The sequence below is a fragment of the Python bivittatus genome, unplaced genomic scaffold (genome assembly GCF_059951505.1).
Source record: "Python bivittatus isolate LINGU-HERP-01145 unplaced genomic scaffold, Pbiv_v1 ctg000700_np1212, whole genome shotgun sequence".
NCBI classification, from domain to species: domain Eukaryota; kingdom Metazoa; phylum Chordata; class Lepidosauria; order Squamata; family Pythonidae; genus Python; species Python bivittatus.
This window is the reverse complement of record NW_028277098.1, coordinates 21,752,899-21,772,739: the sequence shown is the minus strand read 5'-3', so window position 1 is coordinate 21,772,739 and position 19,841 is coordinate 21,752,899. Positions and strand designations below refer to the sequence as shown.

Genomic DNA, 19,841 nt, shown 5'->3' with positions numbered 1-19,841 from the left:
ACTTCCACAGGAAGCGCTTCCTCGCGGCCCACCCTAGTTCCGCTTCCGGTTTAAAACAGAAAAGAGGGTGTTCCCCGTTTCTGACAGGTAGACAGTACCTCAGCCCAAGTCTTTTCTTAGGCGTGGCGTGTCTTCCTCGGGAACGCTCATTTTCTATTCCACCCTCTTCATTGTCTTGTTGTAACGCTTAGCCGGTGAATTTCCCAGATGGGATAAAGGACGTGCGCTCTACCGGGTAGGAACATTACGCATGCGCAGTGACGTTATATTGCTCGCGTCCAAGCGTCTTTCTCGACAATAGTAATTTTTGAGTTCTTGATGCTCTCTGAGCTTAGTTGTTCGCTTGCAGATGTTTCATTACCCAAATAGATAACATCATCAGTGCGAGTGAGTGTGGGGTTTGCTGCTTGTTTATATGCAGTAGCTTGCCCTGCCAGTTTTGATAGGGGTGTGGTTTCCTCCTTGGTGGTTCCTTGATTAGAATATTATTTTCTGCCCGATTGCCTTAACACCATTCAAACTTACACACCAGCAAAAAATGTACAGTACATCCTCTCCAGCAGCCCACATTCAGAGAAGCAGGGATCAGCACCAGATAATCATATCCCTGTCTACTCAGAGGTAACATTTTTTTGAAGTCTCAGGTAAATTTTAGCAGAAGTGCAGCTTAAATTCAACTCCATGAACTATGCTGTTGTAGGGTAGTCTACGTTTCTGACAGTTTCTTGACAGAATCTGAGAATAAAATTAGGGTGGCATAACATCCTAGTATTTCAGGAAAATGGTTTTGTTACAACTCTTGATTAATAATAATGCAATTGAATGTTATTTTCTTTACTGACTTGGTGCAGTTTCTTATATAAATAATCTAGAGTTAAGTCATTAAGAAAATAGGATTTTCAGAACTATAATATAGCTAACTTTCTCATGGATAGGCAAGAATTCTAGCAAATGTACTAGAGTTTCTGGTATTCTTTCAATGCACCAAGTCCAGTTTTGAAGTTTTCCCTCATGTTTCAAGTGCAACTTGTTCATCAAAGAAGAAAAAAGGCTTTTTGGAAAGAGAACTGGAAACAGCTTTCTTAGCTGCAGCTGTAAGATATACCGCTGCATCATGTACAACTTTTTTCTAAGAGATGCAGAAAGCCTTGATTTCATCATAATCACAATTAATACTATGTTTATTTCATGCCTTTTCTTCAGGTCAAAGTACATTCCCTCATTTAATCCCCAAAACAATATGTGAGATAGGCTGGACTGGGAAAGAGTGGCTGGCTCAAAGTTAATGTACTAAGCTACTGTGTCTGGGGATAGATTTGAACCCAGATCTCCATGGTTCTAGTCCAACACCGTGACCACTACACCACACTGGCTCTTAGGTTCCTTATGGCTGCAGTTGTTGCACATATAGCAGACAAAGCAGGACATCATATCTCACATGGTAATTACATATTATTCCAGGAGTCCCTAAATTTTGATATGGGGAGCATGTTTAGAATTTTGAAAGCACATCAAAAGTGTTCTCACAAAATGGCCATTCTATTCATGAAAAATCGTGGAGTGTTGTCAGATACAAACACCTCATCTTTGCAATCTTCTGAACAGGCATTCATGCCATTTTTATTTTCTTTGAATTATGGGAGCCACATACATTATTATTCTCCAGGCTCTCTCCATTGCATCAAATTCTTGCATCATCAAGAGATAGAATCTAAGACAGATACATGCAGGAAAGGCCAAGTTGTTTCATAATGACTGGATGAACTGGGACAGACTTAGTGGCCCACTAAAACAGCTAAGCATGCTTGTTTATTTTCCCCCATAGATATGAATGGTTACTCTTCAGTCCTGGGGGGGGGCGCATCATTCTTTTGACAGTGGTCATGCAATAGTGTATGAGTTAATGGTGTGCAAGTTTAATGTGCAAATGCACATGACTATAAACCCCCATTCAGAATACATGCATTCTATATACAGTATACAGTCCCATTTATCATTAAAAGTAGCATTTTGTTATAATGTAGGGGAAAAGCAATATGATCTGTTTTGGTTATTAATAATGTGTTTAGCTAAAATTTTAAAGTATAATGAAAAGTTTTGTTAAAAAAAGACTGGATTTCTCTTTAACAGTAAACATAAGAAAAGAACTTTATTACTATACTGGTTTCTTTAACAAATAATAAAAATACTGAAAAAGTAAGACAAAATTATGAATCACTATAAATAACTGTATTCATGGTTTCTCTAAAATGTCCTCATGAACACAAAGCTATGTCAATAAATCCACCTGTGGTCAACTGCATGCCAGCACACTATTTCTTCAGAAACTTTCTTCCTAATATAAACATATTTTCTAGTTAAAGTCTTTGTTATAATGAAGTTCACTCAGACCTCAAGTTCTTGTTAAAGAAAGCACTGTGTGATATACAATCTTCTTGGATGGAAATTTTACTTCAGGAACACTTCTAGTTTCTGAGATTTTAGAAGATGTTGCTCATACATATTTAAAAGTATTATCTCTAAAATCAAAAGAGCTCAGAAGCTCACAATTTACTAATTAGTTTAAATGAAATCCAATATTTTCACATATGTGATCTTATGGAATTACTGTCTTCCTCTAGCCATGAATTACATCATAAACAATAAGTCTATCTGTATAGGAATCTACAGGACCATATATAAGGGATTTCAAACTCAAATTGCCATGAGAGCCACATGAGGACCAGCCTGAGGGCTACAATACCAAATCCCTCACTGATAGAAACATCTCCAGTGAGTCAAATATGAAGAGCATCATAGTATATCACCAAATATAACTTTATAAATAAAAAAGTCCACTGCAAAATAGAACCACAGAGGTCCCATCCTTCACCTACCATCTCCATGGTCTCTAACCTCCAGAAAGTTGCACTCATCAAATATATTCAATTTTGGCAAGTGCATAATCTACTCACTCCCTCTGCTAATGCCCCATGCAACCAGGTGGAAGGCCAATAGGCTGCAGTCATGGCTGTGATGGTGCCACAGTACAAGGCTAGGAGTGTAGTTGCCTTCCAGATCGCCCTAAAACAATCCATTCCCTCCCAAGAACCAAACCACCCAACCCCAAAGCCACGGCAAGAAGGACCAGACCCCAGCCCACTCTGTACAAGTGCAGAGTCACACTGTCTTCTCAGCTCAAGGAGGGACCCAGAATGCCTGACTGACATCCATAAGACCACTTCTCTGTATATGCAATATGCCTTCCACAACTTTGGTCCACTCTTATTTAACCACCATTGCAGGTTGCAGAAAATGACTTGAAGGGCCACATGAAGCTCACAAACCATGAGTTTGAGACCACTGCCATATAGTGATATTATTCTGAACAAAAGCATCAAGTTGCTTAAAAATACAGGCCAGACTCCAGAGTACCAGATGAAGTTTTCCAGTTTCCTGAGGCTGCAACAAGATGCACTTGGCTAGGGGTTTTCAAACTTTTTAGTCTGCGGAATCTGTTAGTTAAACACACACACACACACACAGTGTGTGTGTGTGTGTGTGTGTAGTAATCCCCTGATCAAAAAGCCAAGCACTAATTGAGAGAAAATTGGCTAGGTTTAATGAACTTTTCCCCTCTTAATCTCTCACTGAACCCCGTTAAGTTTTCAAAGAACCCTAAGGTTCCAGGAAAACAGTTTGAAAAACCCTGTACCAGGCTACTGCTGGAAAGGGAAAAATCTGCAGTCCTCCTATCACATGATGCACGGAGCATATGAAATTCCTTGCAGACCAGCCATAAAAATCAAAGAAGTTAAACATTTTCATTGGTTAACTATCATCCCTGTCATGTATGTATTTTGTCAGGTATATAACCCCAAGCCAATTCATTTCCTGAACAAATCAGAAACACATCCAAGTAAACAGATTAACATGTAATTAATTTTAAATAGTTGCAATAAGGCATTATTTTCAATCACAATCAGCTTAAACTAGCCCTACAACTAGTAAAATGATTTGAAGAATGCTTTGACAGAACTGAGACCAATATTTGAGCTGCTAAAATATACATCTTTTCATATTTAAACTGTAATCCTTTGCACATTTCCTTGGAAAAAGCTCCCCAAAACATTAGAGAATTTAATTCTGAGAAAATATGCATATAGTGATCTTCTTACATCTTTAATTTGGATGTGACTGAACACAGTAAATAAAACATTAAGGACATCAGTATGCTAAATATTCTAGAAATATGACAGCTCCATTTTAGATTTTTTTTTAACTCAGTATTTTATTTTTGTATACTGCACTGGACTTTTTGGTGAAGTAAATTGATGATCTAAGATGACAGCAATAATATTTCAGTAATTTCTGTATCTTAGTAGTTACTCTGTGTTTACACCAAAGAAAGATAACAATGCGTGAAAAGTTATTTCAATGACTTGGGATATATTATACTCCATTTACCTAATAAATATTATATCATATAGAAATACATACTTGATTTTTCTTTGCAGCAGATAAAAATTATAGTGAAGAATTTTCAGAATTCTTTATCTCTTTGTTGATATATTTTAGCATGCCACTGAGTGTTTGAAAGTCATTACTGTCACAAGTCACCTCTTCATCTACATTGTGTGTCAGAGGATCAAAGGAAGACTCACTCAAACTCTTTGGTGAAGCATGAGATATATATTTTGACATTCCAGAACTTACTGAAGAGTCTAGTGTAACTGTCACAAGTTTTTGACTGAGTAAGTTTTCATTGTCCTTAATATTTAGATCATTGGTGCTTGTAGAACGACATAGTTTTCTGTGAGTAGAATGCTTGGCAAAGTCAAGTCCTTGATCATCAAACCAATAATGTCCTGTTAATTGCTTGATGCCTGCTGTTTTTTCATGAACTGCAATTCTTGTTTGTAATCTTGTAAGCTCAGATTCCTATAATGCAAAACAAATTTAAAGCTTTAACAGAAATTAGGTGATCAGGGATCACCAGTGTTTTTCTTAATGAGAGCTACTTATGATTAATAAAAAACATCCAGAGTAGCATACGTGGCTTGATTATTCTTATTAAGCAAAGCATCTCCAATGTTATTTTTACAGGTTACCAAGCAATGATCTATTTCTGAAACAATATTATTTGAATAACAGAAGGAGCTAGTGTGAAAGAAAGCTGATCCCTATCTTTATTTAAGTGTTGATCTTGACACTGCATAATGTCTACCAATGCTATTTAATATTTTTTTTTACCTTTTTATTTCTTTTTGAGGGAGTAGTCCCTGCTGCCTTTATTTCAACAGATTATTTTTCTAGCAACACACAAGAGTTGTGTTACTTTACACATTTTCCAAATAGGATTTTAAAACTATTTTGATCTATCTTACCCTTGCACCCTCAACATATTGAAAGGTACCTGTCTTAACTAGAGAGTTTGGCATTCAAAGTCTGCTCCCTGACCTTGTTTGCCTTCAGTAATCTATGCAGTCTCTAAGTATTGTTGAGTCAATCAGACAGAAAAATAGTGATAGGACCTGGCAATGATGATGATGAAGTAGAAGTATTTACAGTACTTGTGACAGCCTGAGATTAAAAGCCAACAAATAAATTAGGAACTGCTAACAGGGTTAGCCCTTACTATATAGGAAGCATTTAGAGCAGCCTTTCTCAAGCTTTTTACCCTGTAAGAACCTCTGAAATAATTTTCAAGTCTCAGAAAACCCTTGAATAAAAATAGCAGAAAATACAAAAACTATCTAATATAATTCAGGCCAGCAGCTGAATTGTGACAGGTAAAAATTCCTACAACTGCAAGTGCTAGCATTATGCAGCACACAAAGTTCATAAAACAATGTTTATTTTTTTCAATCACATTATCTTGAAGAATCCCTAGTGACCTCTTGCATAACTCTAGGATTCCAGTTGAGAAAGGCTTCTTTAGAGAATACACTCAGAAAAAGAACAAACATAACCAATATATGATCTTAAAAGCTTTAGATTGGGATGCTGTAGGTCCTGATGATAGATCCTAAAAAGTATTCTTTAGTTGTTATGCAGCTTTTCTTCTTTGCCTCTTGTTATAATTAAGATTAACCCTTCACATGGAATAAAATCATTCTTCCCTAATATACTTAAGGTATTGGCCATTACTGGCTACCTGCTAACAGTTTGCAGATTATCTTTTACAGATCAATGTATTATATTTTGTTCTGTTGAAGGCTACTATTGTGTGAAGCAGGAGGAAGAGAAAGTAGTTATTATTAAATAATGGGAAAAGATGTCACTGAACTCAAGATTTTAATTTGTGAGTTAAGCAATAAAGAACACAATGGAACAACTTGGAAAAGGGGGTTTAGAATTTCCAATAAGAATGTATGTATTCCACCAGAAAAGTGTGAAGAGCTGGAGAAAAAGGTAGGATTGAAACTTGAGATTGATATAGACCTACTTAGGGAACATCTATTTGAATAAGTTTAAATATCTAGGGCTATATGAATTGCATCTTAAGGAATTAGCAGATGGTTTGGCTGAAACCAATGTATTCAAGAATCCTGGAGAATTAGTGAAAAGTAAGAGGACAAGAAAAAAGCAAATGTTGATCCCATGTTCAAAAAAAGGGAACAGAATGAATTAAGATCATTAATAACTGAGAAGATTCTAAAGTAGGTCAGAAAGAGATCACTCTATCACCTTGAAAATAATGTGATAATTAATAGAAATCAGCATGGATTTTCAAGAACAAGTCTTGCAAAGTAATTTTATCTCATTCTTTTAAACAACTTTTTAAATAGATTGTGGAAATGCTATAAATTTAATATATCTTGATTTTAGCAAAGTGTATTTCAGTGTATCCTGTAACACTATTACTAGCAAGCTAGTTAAATGTTGTTTGAATGGCATGATAATTAGGTGGATACATAGCTAGCTCAAAAACCATACTCAAAGAGTGCTCATCAAAAGTCCCTCATCACACTGGAGAAGTTATCAAGTGGGATACTGAAAAGTTAAGTTTTGAGCCCTCTGCTCTTCAGTACTTTTACTAATAACTTGGATGGTATCTGCAGTTTCATCAAATCTGCAATTAACAAAGAACTGCGTTAGAGAGCTAATATCCTAGAAGAAAGAAAATTCAAAACAATTGCAAGTTATTATATAAGAAAGAAAAATCAAATACACTTATATAGGATCGAGGCATCTGGTTTGGTCACAGTATTCATAAGAAAAGATCTTTGAATAGTAGTTAATTGCAAACTAAACCTGAGTCAGCAGAATGAAATTGCTGCAAAAAAGGGTAAATTAGGTTTTAGGCTGCATCAACAAAACTATTGTTTTCAAATCACAGGAAGTAAGAGTTTGACTTTATTCTGCCTTACTCAGACTCCACTTCAAGTGCTGTGTACAATTCTCAGCACCATACTGTACTCTAAAAAGTGTTCTTTAAACAGGGAGAGCAATTTGATACTGGAACCAATTACTCAGTAGATCTTTACTGGATGTCTTCAAGAAGAGCCTAAGCAGCTATCTATTGAGGATGCATTAATTTGGATTCCTACACTGAGTAAGGGGTTGGACATGCTGGCCAACTCTCTGAGACTGAAAGAACTGGCTTGTGATGAACCATATCAACCCAGTCTAATTATTTCTGACTCTGTAATTTTACATTATGAAGAGACATTGGCTCTCAGAACACAGAAGAGAGGAATTGGGCTCAGCAAATATTTAATGACAATTCTCCCTTAATTTGAGAGAAGGTAATTCCTTTGTGGTTCAAAATCCATATGTATGTATGTATGTATGTATGTATGTATGTATGTATGTATGTATGTATGTATGTGATGTTTATGTAAAAATAGCAAGCTGAAGGAGGCAAGCCACATATTGCACTTGCAACTTGTCCTTTGCCATTAAATTCCCTAACACCATAAAGGCAGCCTCCCTCCCTCCCTCCCTCTGTCATATTTCTATAGCCGCCCATCTCACACAAAGTAACTCTATCATTTCTATTATGTTCTTAGCTTAGTTTGGCACCCCAACATATCCATCCAAAGCACACTTTGTAAGGATTAACAGTATCAACCCTCTTCTTCAACGATAACTTACAATTTTGCAAACTTATTATTTATTTATTTATTATTCCTTCGACAATACATTTATTGCCTTCGACAATACATTATTTTTTTTTTATTCCACCCCCTATCTTTATCCAAGGTTTTCACAGTAGCTATGAATGAGTACCATCCAGAATACAGATTTCAATGTTATAGACATGTACTACACAGTACCTGTAAAATGAATTGAGATGACAACCCTATATCCCATGCAAATATTTTGTTCTTAACTCACTTTAAGAAGCAACTTTTCATTTGCTGCTTGAATCATATCATCTCTGGACTGAAGCTGTTGTTGCAGATTATAAACAGTGTCCTGAGCATCATCCAGTTCTAGCTTGATCTGCTGTAGTTGCCCATTAACATGATGAGATTTAGAGAATGACTGCTTCCATTTTGTCTGTTCTTCTTCATGAGAAAGTTTCTGAAGATACAAATGTATTTCAAATACAATTTCTCAACTTAATATTTCAAAAATAACACAAACCTTAGTTTATCAGTTCAACTAGCAGTTCAGTATGGAATTTTTATTTTATGAAGAGGTTTAGCTCTACCATGCCTGGCATTCAGCAGAGGATAATCTTACATAAATAGAAAGGACATTGTCCTTCTCCTATTAAGGAATAGATTCAGGATATGAATCTGTTATCTATTTTTGAAAAGTCTTTATATTCTAAAAATGAGAAGATGGAGCAATATGGTTCTACATTTCAAGCTTAAGGAAATAATTAATTCACTACTGATACTAAATAGATATATGAATTTTTTGTACATGTTTTTCCTATCTTAGGTTTAATTTCTTTAATCACTATACTATAATTTTAATCATATCACCACTACTGTATTTTGTATTATTGGTGGTGTAGTTGTTTGTATTTCACTACTTCAGTTTTTTAAAATCATAAATAAATAAAAAAACTAACAGTTCAAAAACAGCACTAATAACTTTAACTACTGTTAAATTCACAGTTGCTAAGATCTTCTTGATAATGGACATCCCCATTGTATTGGCTTTATTATTCCAACAAACAAATTTAATTTAAAAAATAGATGTCCTGTCCACTCCCATTTTATAGTTTTAAGTAGCTAGCAAACATCCATATACAGTTGCAAGAAAAAGTATGTGAACCTTTTGGAATTTCATGGTGTTCTGCATTAATTTGTCATAAAATGGGATCTGACCATCATCTAAGTCAAGAGTATTGACAAATATAATGTCCCTAAAATAATAACACAAAAACAATTCTGATCCTTCATGTCTTTATTGAACACATTCAACATTCAAAATGCTAGTGGAAAAAGTAAGTGAACCCTTGGAATCAATAACTGGTTGACACCCCCCCCCCCCCAAGCAGCAATAACCTCAACCAGGCGCTTCCTGTAGTTGTGGCTCAGACCTGCACATCGTTCAGGAGGGATTTTAGCCCATTCTTCCTGGCAGAACTGCTTTAGCTCTGTCATATTCTTTGGATGTCTCATGTGTATGGCTCTCTTCAAGTCATTCCATAGCATCTCTATTGGGGTGAGGTCTGGGCTCTGACTTGGCCACTCCAAAAGGCGGATTTTGTTTTTCTGAAGCCATTCTGTTGTGGACTTGCTCCGGTGTTTTAGGTCATTGTCTTGTTGCATCACCCAACTTCTATAGAGTTTCAGCTGACGTACAGACATTCTCACATTATCCTGAAGAATTTTTTGATACACTTGGAAATTCATCTTCCCCTCAATGACCGCAAGCTGGCCAGGCCCTGATGCAGCAAAGCAGGCCCAAATCATGATGCTTCCTCCACCATACTTTATGGTTGGAATGATGTTTTCATGATGATATGCAGTGCCCTTTTTACGCCAGATGTAGTGCTATGTGTTCTTTCCAAATAGTTCAATCTTTGTTTCATCAGTCCACAAAACGTTTTGCCAATACTGCTGTGGAGCGTCAATGTGCTCTTTCGCAAACTTCAGGCATGCAGCAATGTTCTTTGAAGTAAGCAGTGGCTTCCTTCGTGGTGTCCTGCCATAGACACCCTGCTTGTTCAATGTTTTACATACTGTAGACTCATGAACACAGATGTTAGCCAGTTCCAATGATGCCTTCAAATCTTTGGCTGTCACTTCGGGTTGTTTCTTTACCTCATTGATGAGTCTTCGTTGTGCTCTTGGGGTCATTTTGACTGGGCGCCCACTTCTTGGTAGAGTAGCCACAATCCCAAAGTGTCTCCATTTGTAGATTGTTTGCCTAACTGTAGACTGGTGAATTTCTAAGATCTTTGAAATCACTTTGTAACCCTTTCCAGCTTTATGTAAATCAACAATTCTTGATTATAGATCCTCTGAAAGCTCTTTTTGGCGAGGCATTGCTCACATAAGCATATTCTTCTTGTGTGGAGCAAACTCAAAAAGTTTGAGTGTTTTTTATCAGTCAACGTAGCTCTAGTCCACACCTCCAAACTCATTTTCTTAACACGACTCCAGGTATGCTAACACCTGACTCCAATTAGCTTTTTTGAGGTCAACTCAAGGGTTCACATACTTTTTCCACTAGCATTATGAGGTTTTTATAGCTGTTCTCAATAAAGACATGAAGGATCAGAATTCTTTTTGTGTTATTATTTTAGGCACATTATATTTGTCAATACTCTTGACTTAGATGACGGTCAGATCACATTTTATGACAAATTAATGCAGAACACCATGAAATTCCAAAAGGTTCACATACTTTTTCTTGCAACTGTAAGATGAAATATAAACTATTAAACCATTCTGAGAAATTGTAATAACTTGGGTTTTTATCCCCTCCTAAACCTTAACAAAGAGAGTGTGATCCTCAACCATAGCAGCAAGTTATTCCATGGTCTAAGGTATGCCATGGGATAGTACTATTGTTATTATGCATATCCATGGTGCTTAAATAGTTTACCAATGCTAAATTCATAACTTACATGAAAAGAGACTGAATGCTTTAAAATTATTTCATACACACTTGGTACAACAGAAATTATTTGAGAAAGTAAAAGGAAAAGTTAGGGACAGTTCTTAGAGCCATACAAAGAGAGATTCTCATTCTCTCATACATAATCCAAAAGAAATGGGAAAGAGCAATTTTGTTCTCACCTCTGATAAAAAAGACTGTTTTAGCAAATGTATTTCTGCAGTGAGCCTCTTAATCTCAGCTTGCGTCCTTGCTTCTAACTGGGTTTCTCGCACCTGAGCTGCCCCCAATTGTTCTGCCAAATTATTTGCATGGGTTTCCTGAAATAAAATTATGCCACCAAAAAAAAAAAAAAATCAACAGATCTTGCCACATTATCTTATTAAAAGTGTTTAAAAAATAAATATATTAAAATTATCACTATTATTAAAAACAAGAGTGTTTGAAGCAATACCAAAGTATCTCAAGTTTGTTTATAACAGAAAATCACTACTAATTTTCTAAAATCAAGAAAATATTTCTAAGGCTATTTTTGAGACTTTTTGTACAAATGACATGGACCTTCTTTTTTAAACTATATTTTTTGTTTGGCCAACAGCCACAGAGGGAAAGGTAGTGATATCACAAAAGTGGTGGACCTGGAATTTCTATAGGTTTTGAAAGGGGTGAGGTCTTTTGGGATCTTATATATTTCAGAGGGAAATACTGTTGTTTCTTGTTATTTTGTCACCAAAATTTGGTGATGCAATTTCTAGGGGTAGCAAAAAAGGAGTTAGAGAAACAACATGATAGAGCAACTAGCTACATTATCAACAACTATATAGAAAGTTGGCATACAAATCCAGGAACACAGACTGCTTGTCTGCTAAAAAGTGGCGCAGAGTGCCCAACTTGGGTATTGGAAAGACCTATGGAGAATAACAATAATGGCCTGTCATCTTCCTGGGCAGATCCTGTTTCAATTAACTATAATGACTTAGATTTCTCTAAATATCCAGGCCTCATAAATAGATATTTTACGAGAAATAGCATAGGATATCTGAACAAAATGCTCACAACTGTGTTTTTCTTTTTTTTAGACATCAAAATATTTCTTAGACCCACTGCTGTTGATCATCTTAAGACGATCATGATTTATAAAAGTGGAAAGAGATTCACAAGGAGGAACACACTGGAGTGAAGTTTTCATGAAAATGAGGACACATTCAAGTCTCAGCCCCTTAGGGAAGGGAAGGGAAGGGAAGGGAAGGGAAATATGTAAAAAAGAACCTATCCCAAAGCCTACTGTACTATGTAATAATTACAAAAGGGCAGAAATTGCAGAGCCAGGCAAAAAAATTCATCAGGGTCAGGCAAGATGCATGCTTTGAAAGTAATTCAGAAGAAATTCTTTGGAACTCACATGAGCACACCACTTCTCTGCTATTCATTAAAACCACCAGGTTTTTTTTCAGGTTTTCTCCACAAGCTTGAGAAAAGGTGTAGCTACTTTAAGGGTCACATTAAAAGTTGATTCTTTAAACCAGCAGGATCTTTTATTTTTCTTGTATTCACCTGAGATCTGAAATACTTCTTTTATATCATTTTCAAACTGATCTAGCATTATTGGTTAGATTTAATCTTTAGTCTTTCTCCGTTTGAAACCCTGCTCTGAAATACTACCAACAGATTGCAAAACACATATTAAACTGATCCTAGAAAGAGTCTTGCATTGGGCCAGTTGATTTCTCATAAAAGTAATCTTGTAAAATTGGTTACTTTTTCATGTGAGATATGGTTCACTTCTTCCAGTTCAAGAGAGATCCTATCCACATCTCTCTGAGCTTGAGCCTGTTGGCGGCGACTCTCTAATAGATCCACATGAATTTGTTTCACTGCTTCACGTTCCAGTCTCAACTGTTGCCCCAAATCAAGTATTTCTTTGTACTGTTCTGCAATACACCTTTCTTGATCTTTCAACTTCTAAAAAGAGAAGTGTTTTTAACAAAACTAAGAATCTTTGTCTTCCTGTTCATTTTTAATACTTCTATTTGTTACCATAAAATCAGATCTATTGTCTGAAAAACAGAGTTCTAGAGTGTGTTAAAATTATCAACCATACGGAGCAGTATTTTTTGTTGCCAGATGTGTATACAAGCTTGTCTAAAGAAAAAGAAAAAAATCAGCAATATCAGAAAATTAAACACAAAAATACTGGCATGTTCTCATGGAAAAGCAAACAAATTGCATTTCACTATGAAAAGAAACATACAATCTTATGTCTATTTAACTCAAAGTAAACTTCAATGAGTTCAGTGGAACATACTTCAGAAATAGACAATAGTCCCTTCTGTGAAAAGGCAATGTTATTCCCTTATCATATATTATTGATTAAATAAATGACTGGCCTGATAACAAACATGGAGTACTGACAAAAAGGCAGAGAATAGATAAGAGAAACTTACTTTCTCAATATCTGTTATTCTTTGCTGCTTTTGTTCATTCTCTTTTTTAAGATGATTTATCTCTTGATCTTGTTGAAGCATATTATACTCTTTTTCTTGAAGCTCCTCTTTGGAACACTGTGCCTGGCTTGCCAAACTCTCAATCTAATAACAAAATAGTGAAGACAAGTAAGTTATAAAGAGAAGAACTATTTGAGGAGTTTAAACTCCTTTTACAGTACACATTTTATTTGTTGAAAGTGAGCAACTGGTGACAACTATTTTAAAGAGCATTTTGAACAATAACAGTACCTGTTTCTTATAATCCTTTATCTGCAACTGTGTTTTTTCCAAGCTACCTTGTAATATAATTATTTGTTGTTCCATTTCTCCCTTGTACTCACGAATTGACATATCCAACTGTGTAACCTTTTAAAAAAGGGAAAAGACAAACTATCAAAACAAAAGCACATATTACAAGTAAAAATTTGGAGCATTAATGAAAATATGCAACCCAAATATCTTTATTAATAAGGCCGCAATAACTCTTGAAAGCATATCAAATTTACAGATTATTCTGATAATGTTCTAACCTGAGCTGCTCTTTGTTTCAAATCCCAATTTCTTTCATTCAGCACCTTTTCCGTGTCAAGAAGTTCTTCTTTTTTCTCTTCAAGTTCATCCTTGCATTCTCTGCAATTTTCATTTAAAAATGAGAAATATTTTCTTTGTCAGGGAAGTTAAATTCTGATTATCCTCACCCCCTAATTCTTCTGATTCTATGTTTATTTCGAAATAACTCATTTAATTTGTATTACAAAAGGTGAGGAAAAAACACAGCCAAAAATTGTAGGCAGAAGCTGTAGCATAGCTCTTGACAAATGAATTATGGGTTTAGCTTTTGCCTCATCATCATTTTAACTGAGAGATCGGTAAAAACAAATATGACTTTTTCTCCTAAAGATGCTAGAAAACAGACTGAATTTTAAATATGCATTTAAGTTTGCATATGCATATTTTCCACAATGTAATATTTATTTAATACTAATAAAATGCTAGGAGGTATCAGATATGAGTCTAGTGTTCTGATTCTATACATGTTCACTCCAAAGTAATTCCTACTCACTTTGATGAAGTTAGTTCTACATACACAGACTTATGGACTGAGTTTATGGACTCCCATATTTAGCATTAAGCCATTCTAAATTAAATGAATTATTTCTACATAATGAAAATTAAGCACATATTTTTGCTTTTGTTTTGCGTTTGTGACTCAGCAAAGTTACACACCCCTTCATGGATCACTGCCTTGTCGTGGCGAAGGGGCTTGCGTAACTCAGTGAAGCCATGAGCTATACCGTGCAGGGCCACCCAAGACGGACAGGTCATGACAGAGAGTTCTGACAAAATGTGGTCCACTGGAGAAGGAAATGGCAACCCACTCCAGTATCCTTGCCAAGAAAACCCCATGGACAATGTTAAAAGGCTAAAAGATATGATGCCGGAAGATGAGCCCCTCAGGTCGGAAGGTGTCCAATATGCTACTGGGGAAGAGCGGAGGGCATTTCCAAGTAGCTCCAGAAAGAGTGAAGCGGCTGGGCCAAAGCCGAAAGGACGTTCAGCTGTGGATGTATCTGGAAGCGAAAAGAAGGTCCGATGCTGTAAAGAACAATATTGTATAGGTACCTGGAATGTAAGATCTATGAACCAAGGCAAGCTGGATGTGGTCAAACATGAGATGACAAGATTGAACGTCGACATCTTGGGAATCAGCGAACTGAAATGGACGGGAATGGGTGAATTTAATTCGGGTGACCATTATATCTACTACTGTGGGCAAGAAACCCTTAGAAGAAATGGAGTTGCACTCATAGTGAATAAGAGAGTGGGAAAGGCAGTAATGGGGTACAACCTCAAAAACGACAGAATGATCTCAGTGCGTATCCAAGGCAAACCATTCAATATCACAGTCATCCAAGTCTATGCCCCAACCACTGATGCTGAAGAAGCTGAAGTTGATCGCTTCTATGAAGACCTACAACACCTTCTAGAACTAGCACCAAAAAGATGTCCTTTTCATCATAGGGGATTGGAATGCTAAAGTAGGAAGTCAAGGAGTAATCGGAATAACAGGCAAATTTGGCCTTGGAGTACAAAATGAAGCAGGGCAAAGGCTAATAGAGTTCTGTCAAGAGAACAAGCTAGTCATAGCAAACACTCTTTTCCAACAACACAAGAGACGACTCTACACATGGACATCACCAGATGGTCAATACCGAAACCAGATTGATTATATACTTTGCAGCCAAAGATGGAGAAGCTCTATACAGACAGCAAAAACAAGACCAGGAGCTGACTGTGGCTCAGATCATGAGCTTCTTACTGCAAAATTTAGGCTTAAATTGAAGAATGTAGGGAAAACCACTAGACCACTCAGGTATGACTTAGATCATATTCCTTGTGAGTACACAGTGAAGGTGATGAATAGATTTAGAGGATTAGATTTGGTAGACAGAGTGCCTGAAGAACTATGGACAGAGGTCCGTAACATTGTACAGGAGGCAGCAACTAAAACCATCCCAAAGAAAAAGAAATGCAAGAAAGCAAAATGGCTGTCTGATGAGGCTTTACAAATAGCTGTGGAAAGAAGGAATGCGAAAAGCAAGGGTGAAAGGGAAAGATATAAGCAACTGAATGCAGATTTCCAGAGAATAGCAAGGAGAGATAAGAAGGCCTTCTTAAATGAACAATGCAAAGAAATTGAGGAAAACAATAGAATGGGGAAGACTAGAGATCTCTACAAGAAAATTGGAGATATGAAAGGAACGTTTAGTGCAAAGATGGGCATGATAAAGGACAAAAAAGGCAGGGACCTAACAGAAGCAGAAGAGATTAAGAAGAGGTGTCAAGAATACACAGAAGAACTATACAAGAAAGATCTTAATGTCCCTGATGTCCACGCTGGTGTGATCACTGACCTTGAGCCAGACATCCTAGAGAGTGAAGTCAAGTGGGCCTTAGGAAGCATTGCTAACAACAAAGCTAGTGGAGATGACAGTATTCCAGCTGAGTTATTTAAAATACTAAAAGATGATGGTGTTAAAGTGCTGCACTCAATATGCCAGCAAGTTTGGAAAACGCAACAGTGGCCACGGGATTGGAAAAGGTCAGTTTACGTTCCAATTCCAAAGAAGGGCAACGCCAAAGAATGCTCAAACTATCGCACAATTGCACTCATTTCACATGCTAGCAAGGTTATGCTCAAAATCCTACAAGCTAGGCTTCAGCAATACATGAACCGAGAACTACCGGATGTACAAGCTGGGTTTCGAAGAGGCAGAGGAACTAGAGATCAAATCGCCAACATTCGCTGGATCATGGAGAAAGCACGAGAGTTCCAGAAAAATATCTACTTCTGCTTCATTGACTATGCAAAAGCCTTTGATTGTGTGGATCACAACAAACTGTGGCAAATTCTTAAAAAGATGGGAATACCAGACCACCTTACCTGTCTCCTGAGAAATCTGTATGCGGGCCAAGAAGCAACAGTTAGAACCGGTCATGGAACAACCGATTGGTTCAAAATAGGGAAAGGTGTACGACAAGGCTGTATACTGTCACCCTGCTTATTTAACCTATATGCAGAGTACATCATGAGAAATGCCAGGCTGGAAGAATCACAAGCCGGAATTAAGATTGCAGGGAGAATCATCAACAACCTCAGATATGCGGACGATACCACCCTAATGGCAGAAAGTGAAGAAGAACTAAAGAGCCTCTTGATGAGGGTGAAAGAGGAGAGTGCAAAAGCTGGCTTGAAACTCAACATTAAAAAAACTAAGATCATGGCATCTGGACCCATCAATTCCTGGCAAATAGAAGGGGTAGAAATGGAAGCAGTAACAGACTTCATTTATTTGGGCTCCAAGATCACCGCAGACGGAGACTGCAGCCATGAAATTAAAAGACGCTTGCTCCTTGGGAGGAAAGCTATGGCAAGCCTAGATAGCATATTAAAAAGCAGAGACGTCACCTTGCCGACAAAGATCCGCATAGTCAAAGCTATGGTTTTTCCAGTAGTAATGTATGGCTGTGAGAGCTGGACCATAAAGAAGGCCGAGCGCCGAAGAATTGATGCCTTTGAACTGTGGTGCTGGAGAAGACTCTTAGGAGTCCCTTGGACTGCTAGGAGGTCAAACCAGTCAATCTTAAAGGAAATCAACCCTGATTGCTCATTGGAAGGATCGATAATGAAGCTCAAGCTCAGATATTTTGGCCACCTAATGCGAAGAGAGATCTCTTTGGAGAAGACCCTGATGCTGGGAAAGATTGAAGGCAAAAGGAGAAGAGGACGGCAGAGGATGAGATGGTTAGATAGCATCACTGAAGCAATGAGCATGAAACTGAGCAAACTCAGGGAGGCAGTGAAGGACAGGAAGGCCTGGCGCAATATGGTTCATGGGGTCATGAAGAGTCGGACACAACTTAACGACTAAACAACAACAAAGTTACACATCTCACAGGCTTTTGTTTGTTGCTCTCCTTGCGCTGAAATAAACCAAAACATGATTAGCTGAGATACTGTATCCTATTTTTAGTTTTTATATTATTGCCTTTCATGAGAGGGAAGATACAACTGTATTTGTGTTGGCCTAATGTAACATCTAGCTTTGCATTTCTCTATATTTGGAAATAGCTTGGAGGACAGCTAAGCTATTTTGCTTTAAAATTTAGCGATGCAGTGATTTTAGGGCAACAAAGTAATTTAAAACACAATTAACTGCATTCACATTTCATTGTTAATAAATAAAAGTAAATTCAGGTAAATTTCAATTAACAAAATGCCAGCAATACATTTTGAAAAGGTAAGAATTTTAATTTATTAATTTGTAATGGTGAAAGGTAAAAACTCCCTTGATTTGAGATCAAATTCTGGCAGCTGCGGTAAAGTATCCATGCAGATTTTTTTGGCAGAAATACAAAAATGGTTTGCCACTGCCTTCTTCCTGGATGTTTGTTGTGCATCTCAGCATATAGCCCTGGAATTCTCTTGAGATCTCCCATCCAAATGCCAACAAGATCCAGCCATGCTAAGCTTTTAAGCCCAGACAAGCTTGAATAGGTGCTGCCACCTGCTGAAACTACTAGTTTGTTACACTGATCCAGTTTGTAATGCACATTAACACACCTTAATTCATCTGTTAAATCATGGATAGTAGTATACTTTTCCTCTAGAGATATCTGTGCATTCTGTAATGTATCCCGAAGGTCTTGTAGTTGTCTCAAAGTAGTTTTTAACTCCCCAGTGGCATTTTTCAGGTCAGTTTCTAGAGTTTCTATTTTCTGTATGGAATCTTTTTGCTGGGTCTCACTTACAAGTAGCTTATCTTCTAATTCTTTCACTTTTGTGCAAATAGAGAAAAAAGAAATCAAGAATGTTTAGCCATAAAATGTATGCATTTCTACACATGATACAACTTTACGTTTTTATCCTGTCCTTCAGGCTATTCCAAGATAAAGACAACACAACAAGTTAAATATCAACAATCACCATAAAATACTTTTTTAAAAAAAAGTAAAGTACATTACCTAGGAGTAACTGAACTGTTTGCCTATTCCTAAATCTAATAGACTAGATACCAATAAAGGGACTCTGGAATGAATATTCTATGACCACACTATAACCATTGAAAATACTGTATTTCCATTTTCTCTATGAAGTAGAGTTTCATGGTTAAAATCAAAAGTTTAATTCTACTTAGAAACAAACTGGAAGCCAGTTAAGATATGTGTGTGTGCGTGCACACATGTACATGTATGTTGTACATGTGTGCGCACATGTATATGATGTATTCAAGTTGGCACTGAAAAGTCCCCATATAGTCTTCAAGGATGTCCCTGTGCACAAATATGCATGTACCACAGATTCCACTTAGATATCCAAAGCAGGATCAAATCTAACAGCAATCCTAAAATGTAAATTTGGTCTTTAATGATATAAGGGAAAGAATTCACTGAAAGCCATCAAATCCAAGCTAAGTACCTTTTTCTTCTTTGGACTTAGTTTCTATTTAGTAGTTCTCATGCTGTCCCTTACAAAAGTCCACTAATTGTATTCATTCATAGTGCCTCAAACTGAACGCACTTAGCTATCCACCGAAGATATATCCTCTTCCTAGTGTTACATACATGCATACATACCCATCATGTTATTCTGTTTTGGCTAAGCAATGTTTTGTAGAGCACAGAAAAAGAATTAAGAGCTAATAATCACAGAAATCAAAGGCATGAGATAAGAAGAAGAAAAGGAAACATAGCCAAAACTAAACTCCAGCAACACCATTTACTATACCTTCCCATACCTTTCTATCCTAGCAAACCATCTTTGTTTCCATCATGCCCATACAT

The 19,841-nt window shown here is 36.7% G+C and overlaps 1 protein-coding gene and 1 long non-coding RNA gene across 4 annotated transcripts in view; one reads left to right on the top strand and one right to left on the bottom strand.

Annotated features, from left to right (window-relative positions):
* The first annotated feature begins 44 nt into the window (after nucleotides 1-44).
* Nucleotides 45-12,414, top strand: LOC148214143 (uncharacterized). The gene is made up of 3 exons (XR_015798540.1): nucleotides 45-235; nucleotides 4,558-4,733; nucleotides 12,090-12,414. It is a non-coding gene; the product is annotated as an uncharacterized LOC148214143 (long non-coding RNA).
* CCDC18 (coiled-coil domain containing 18) overlaps nucleotides 2,126-19,841 on the bottom strand; it is a 57,898-nt gene continuing 40,182 nt past the window's right edge. For all 3 annotated transcript variants that reach the window (XM_088154182.1, XM_088154183.1, XM_088154184.1), the window contains 8 exons: nucleotides 18,622-18,835; nucleotides 14,027-14,126; nucleotides 13,746-13,862; nucleotides 13,455-13,598; nucleotides 12,769-12,972; nucleotides 11,193-11,330; nucleotides 8,323-8,511; nucleotides 2,126-4,920 (listed from right to left, as the gene is read on the bottom strand). In XM_088154182.1, coding sequence (XP_088010308.1) covers nucleotides 4,507-4,920; nucleotides 8,323-8,511; nucleotides 11,193-11,330; nucleotides 12,769-12,972; nucleotides 13,455-13,598; nucleotides 13,746-13,862; nucleotides 14,027-14,126; nucleotides 18,622-18,835 — 1,520 coding nt within the window. In that variant the 3' untranslated portion in view covers nucleotides 2,126-4,506. The remainder of the gene's footprint in view (nucleotides 4,921-8,322; nucleotides 8,512-11,192; nucleotides 11,331-12,768; nucleotides 12,973-13,454; nucleotides 13,599-13,745; nucleotides 13,863-14,026; nucleotides 14,127-18,621; nucleotides 18,836-19,841) is intronic.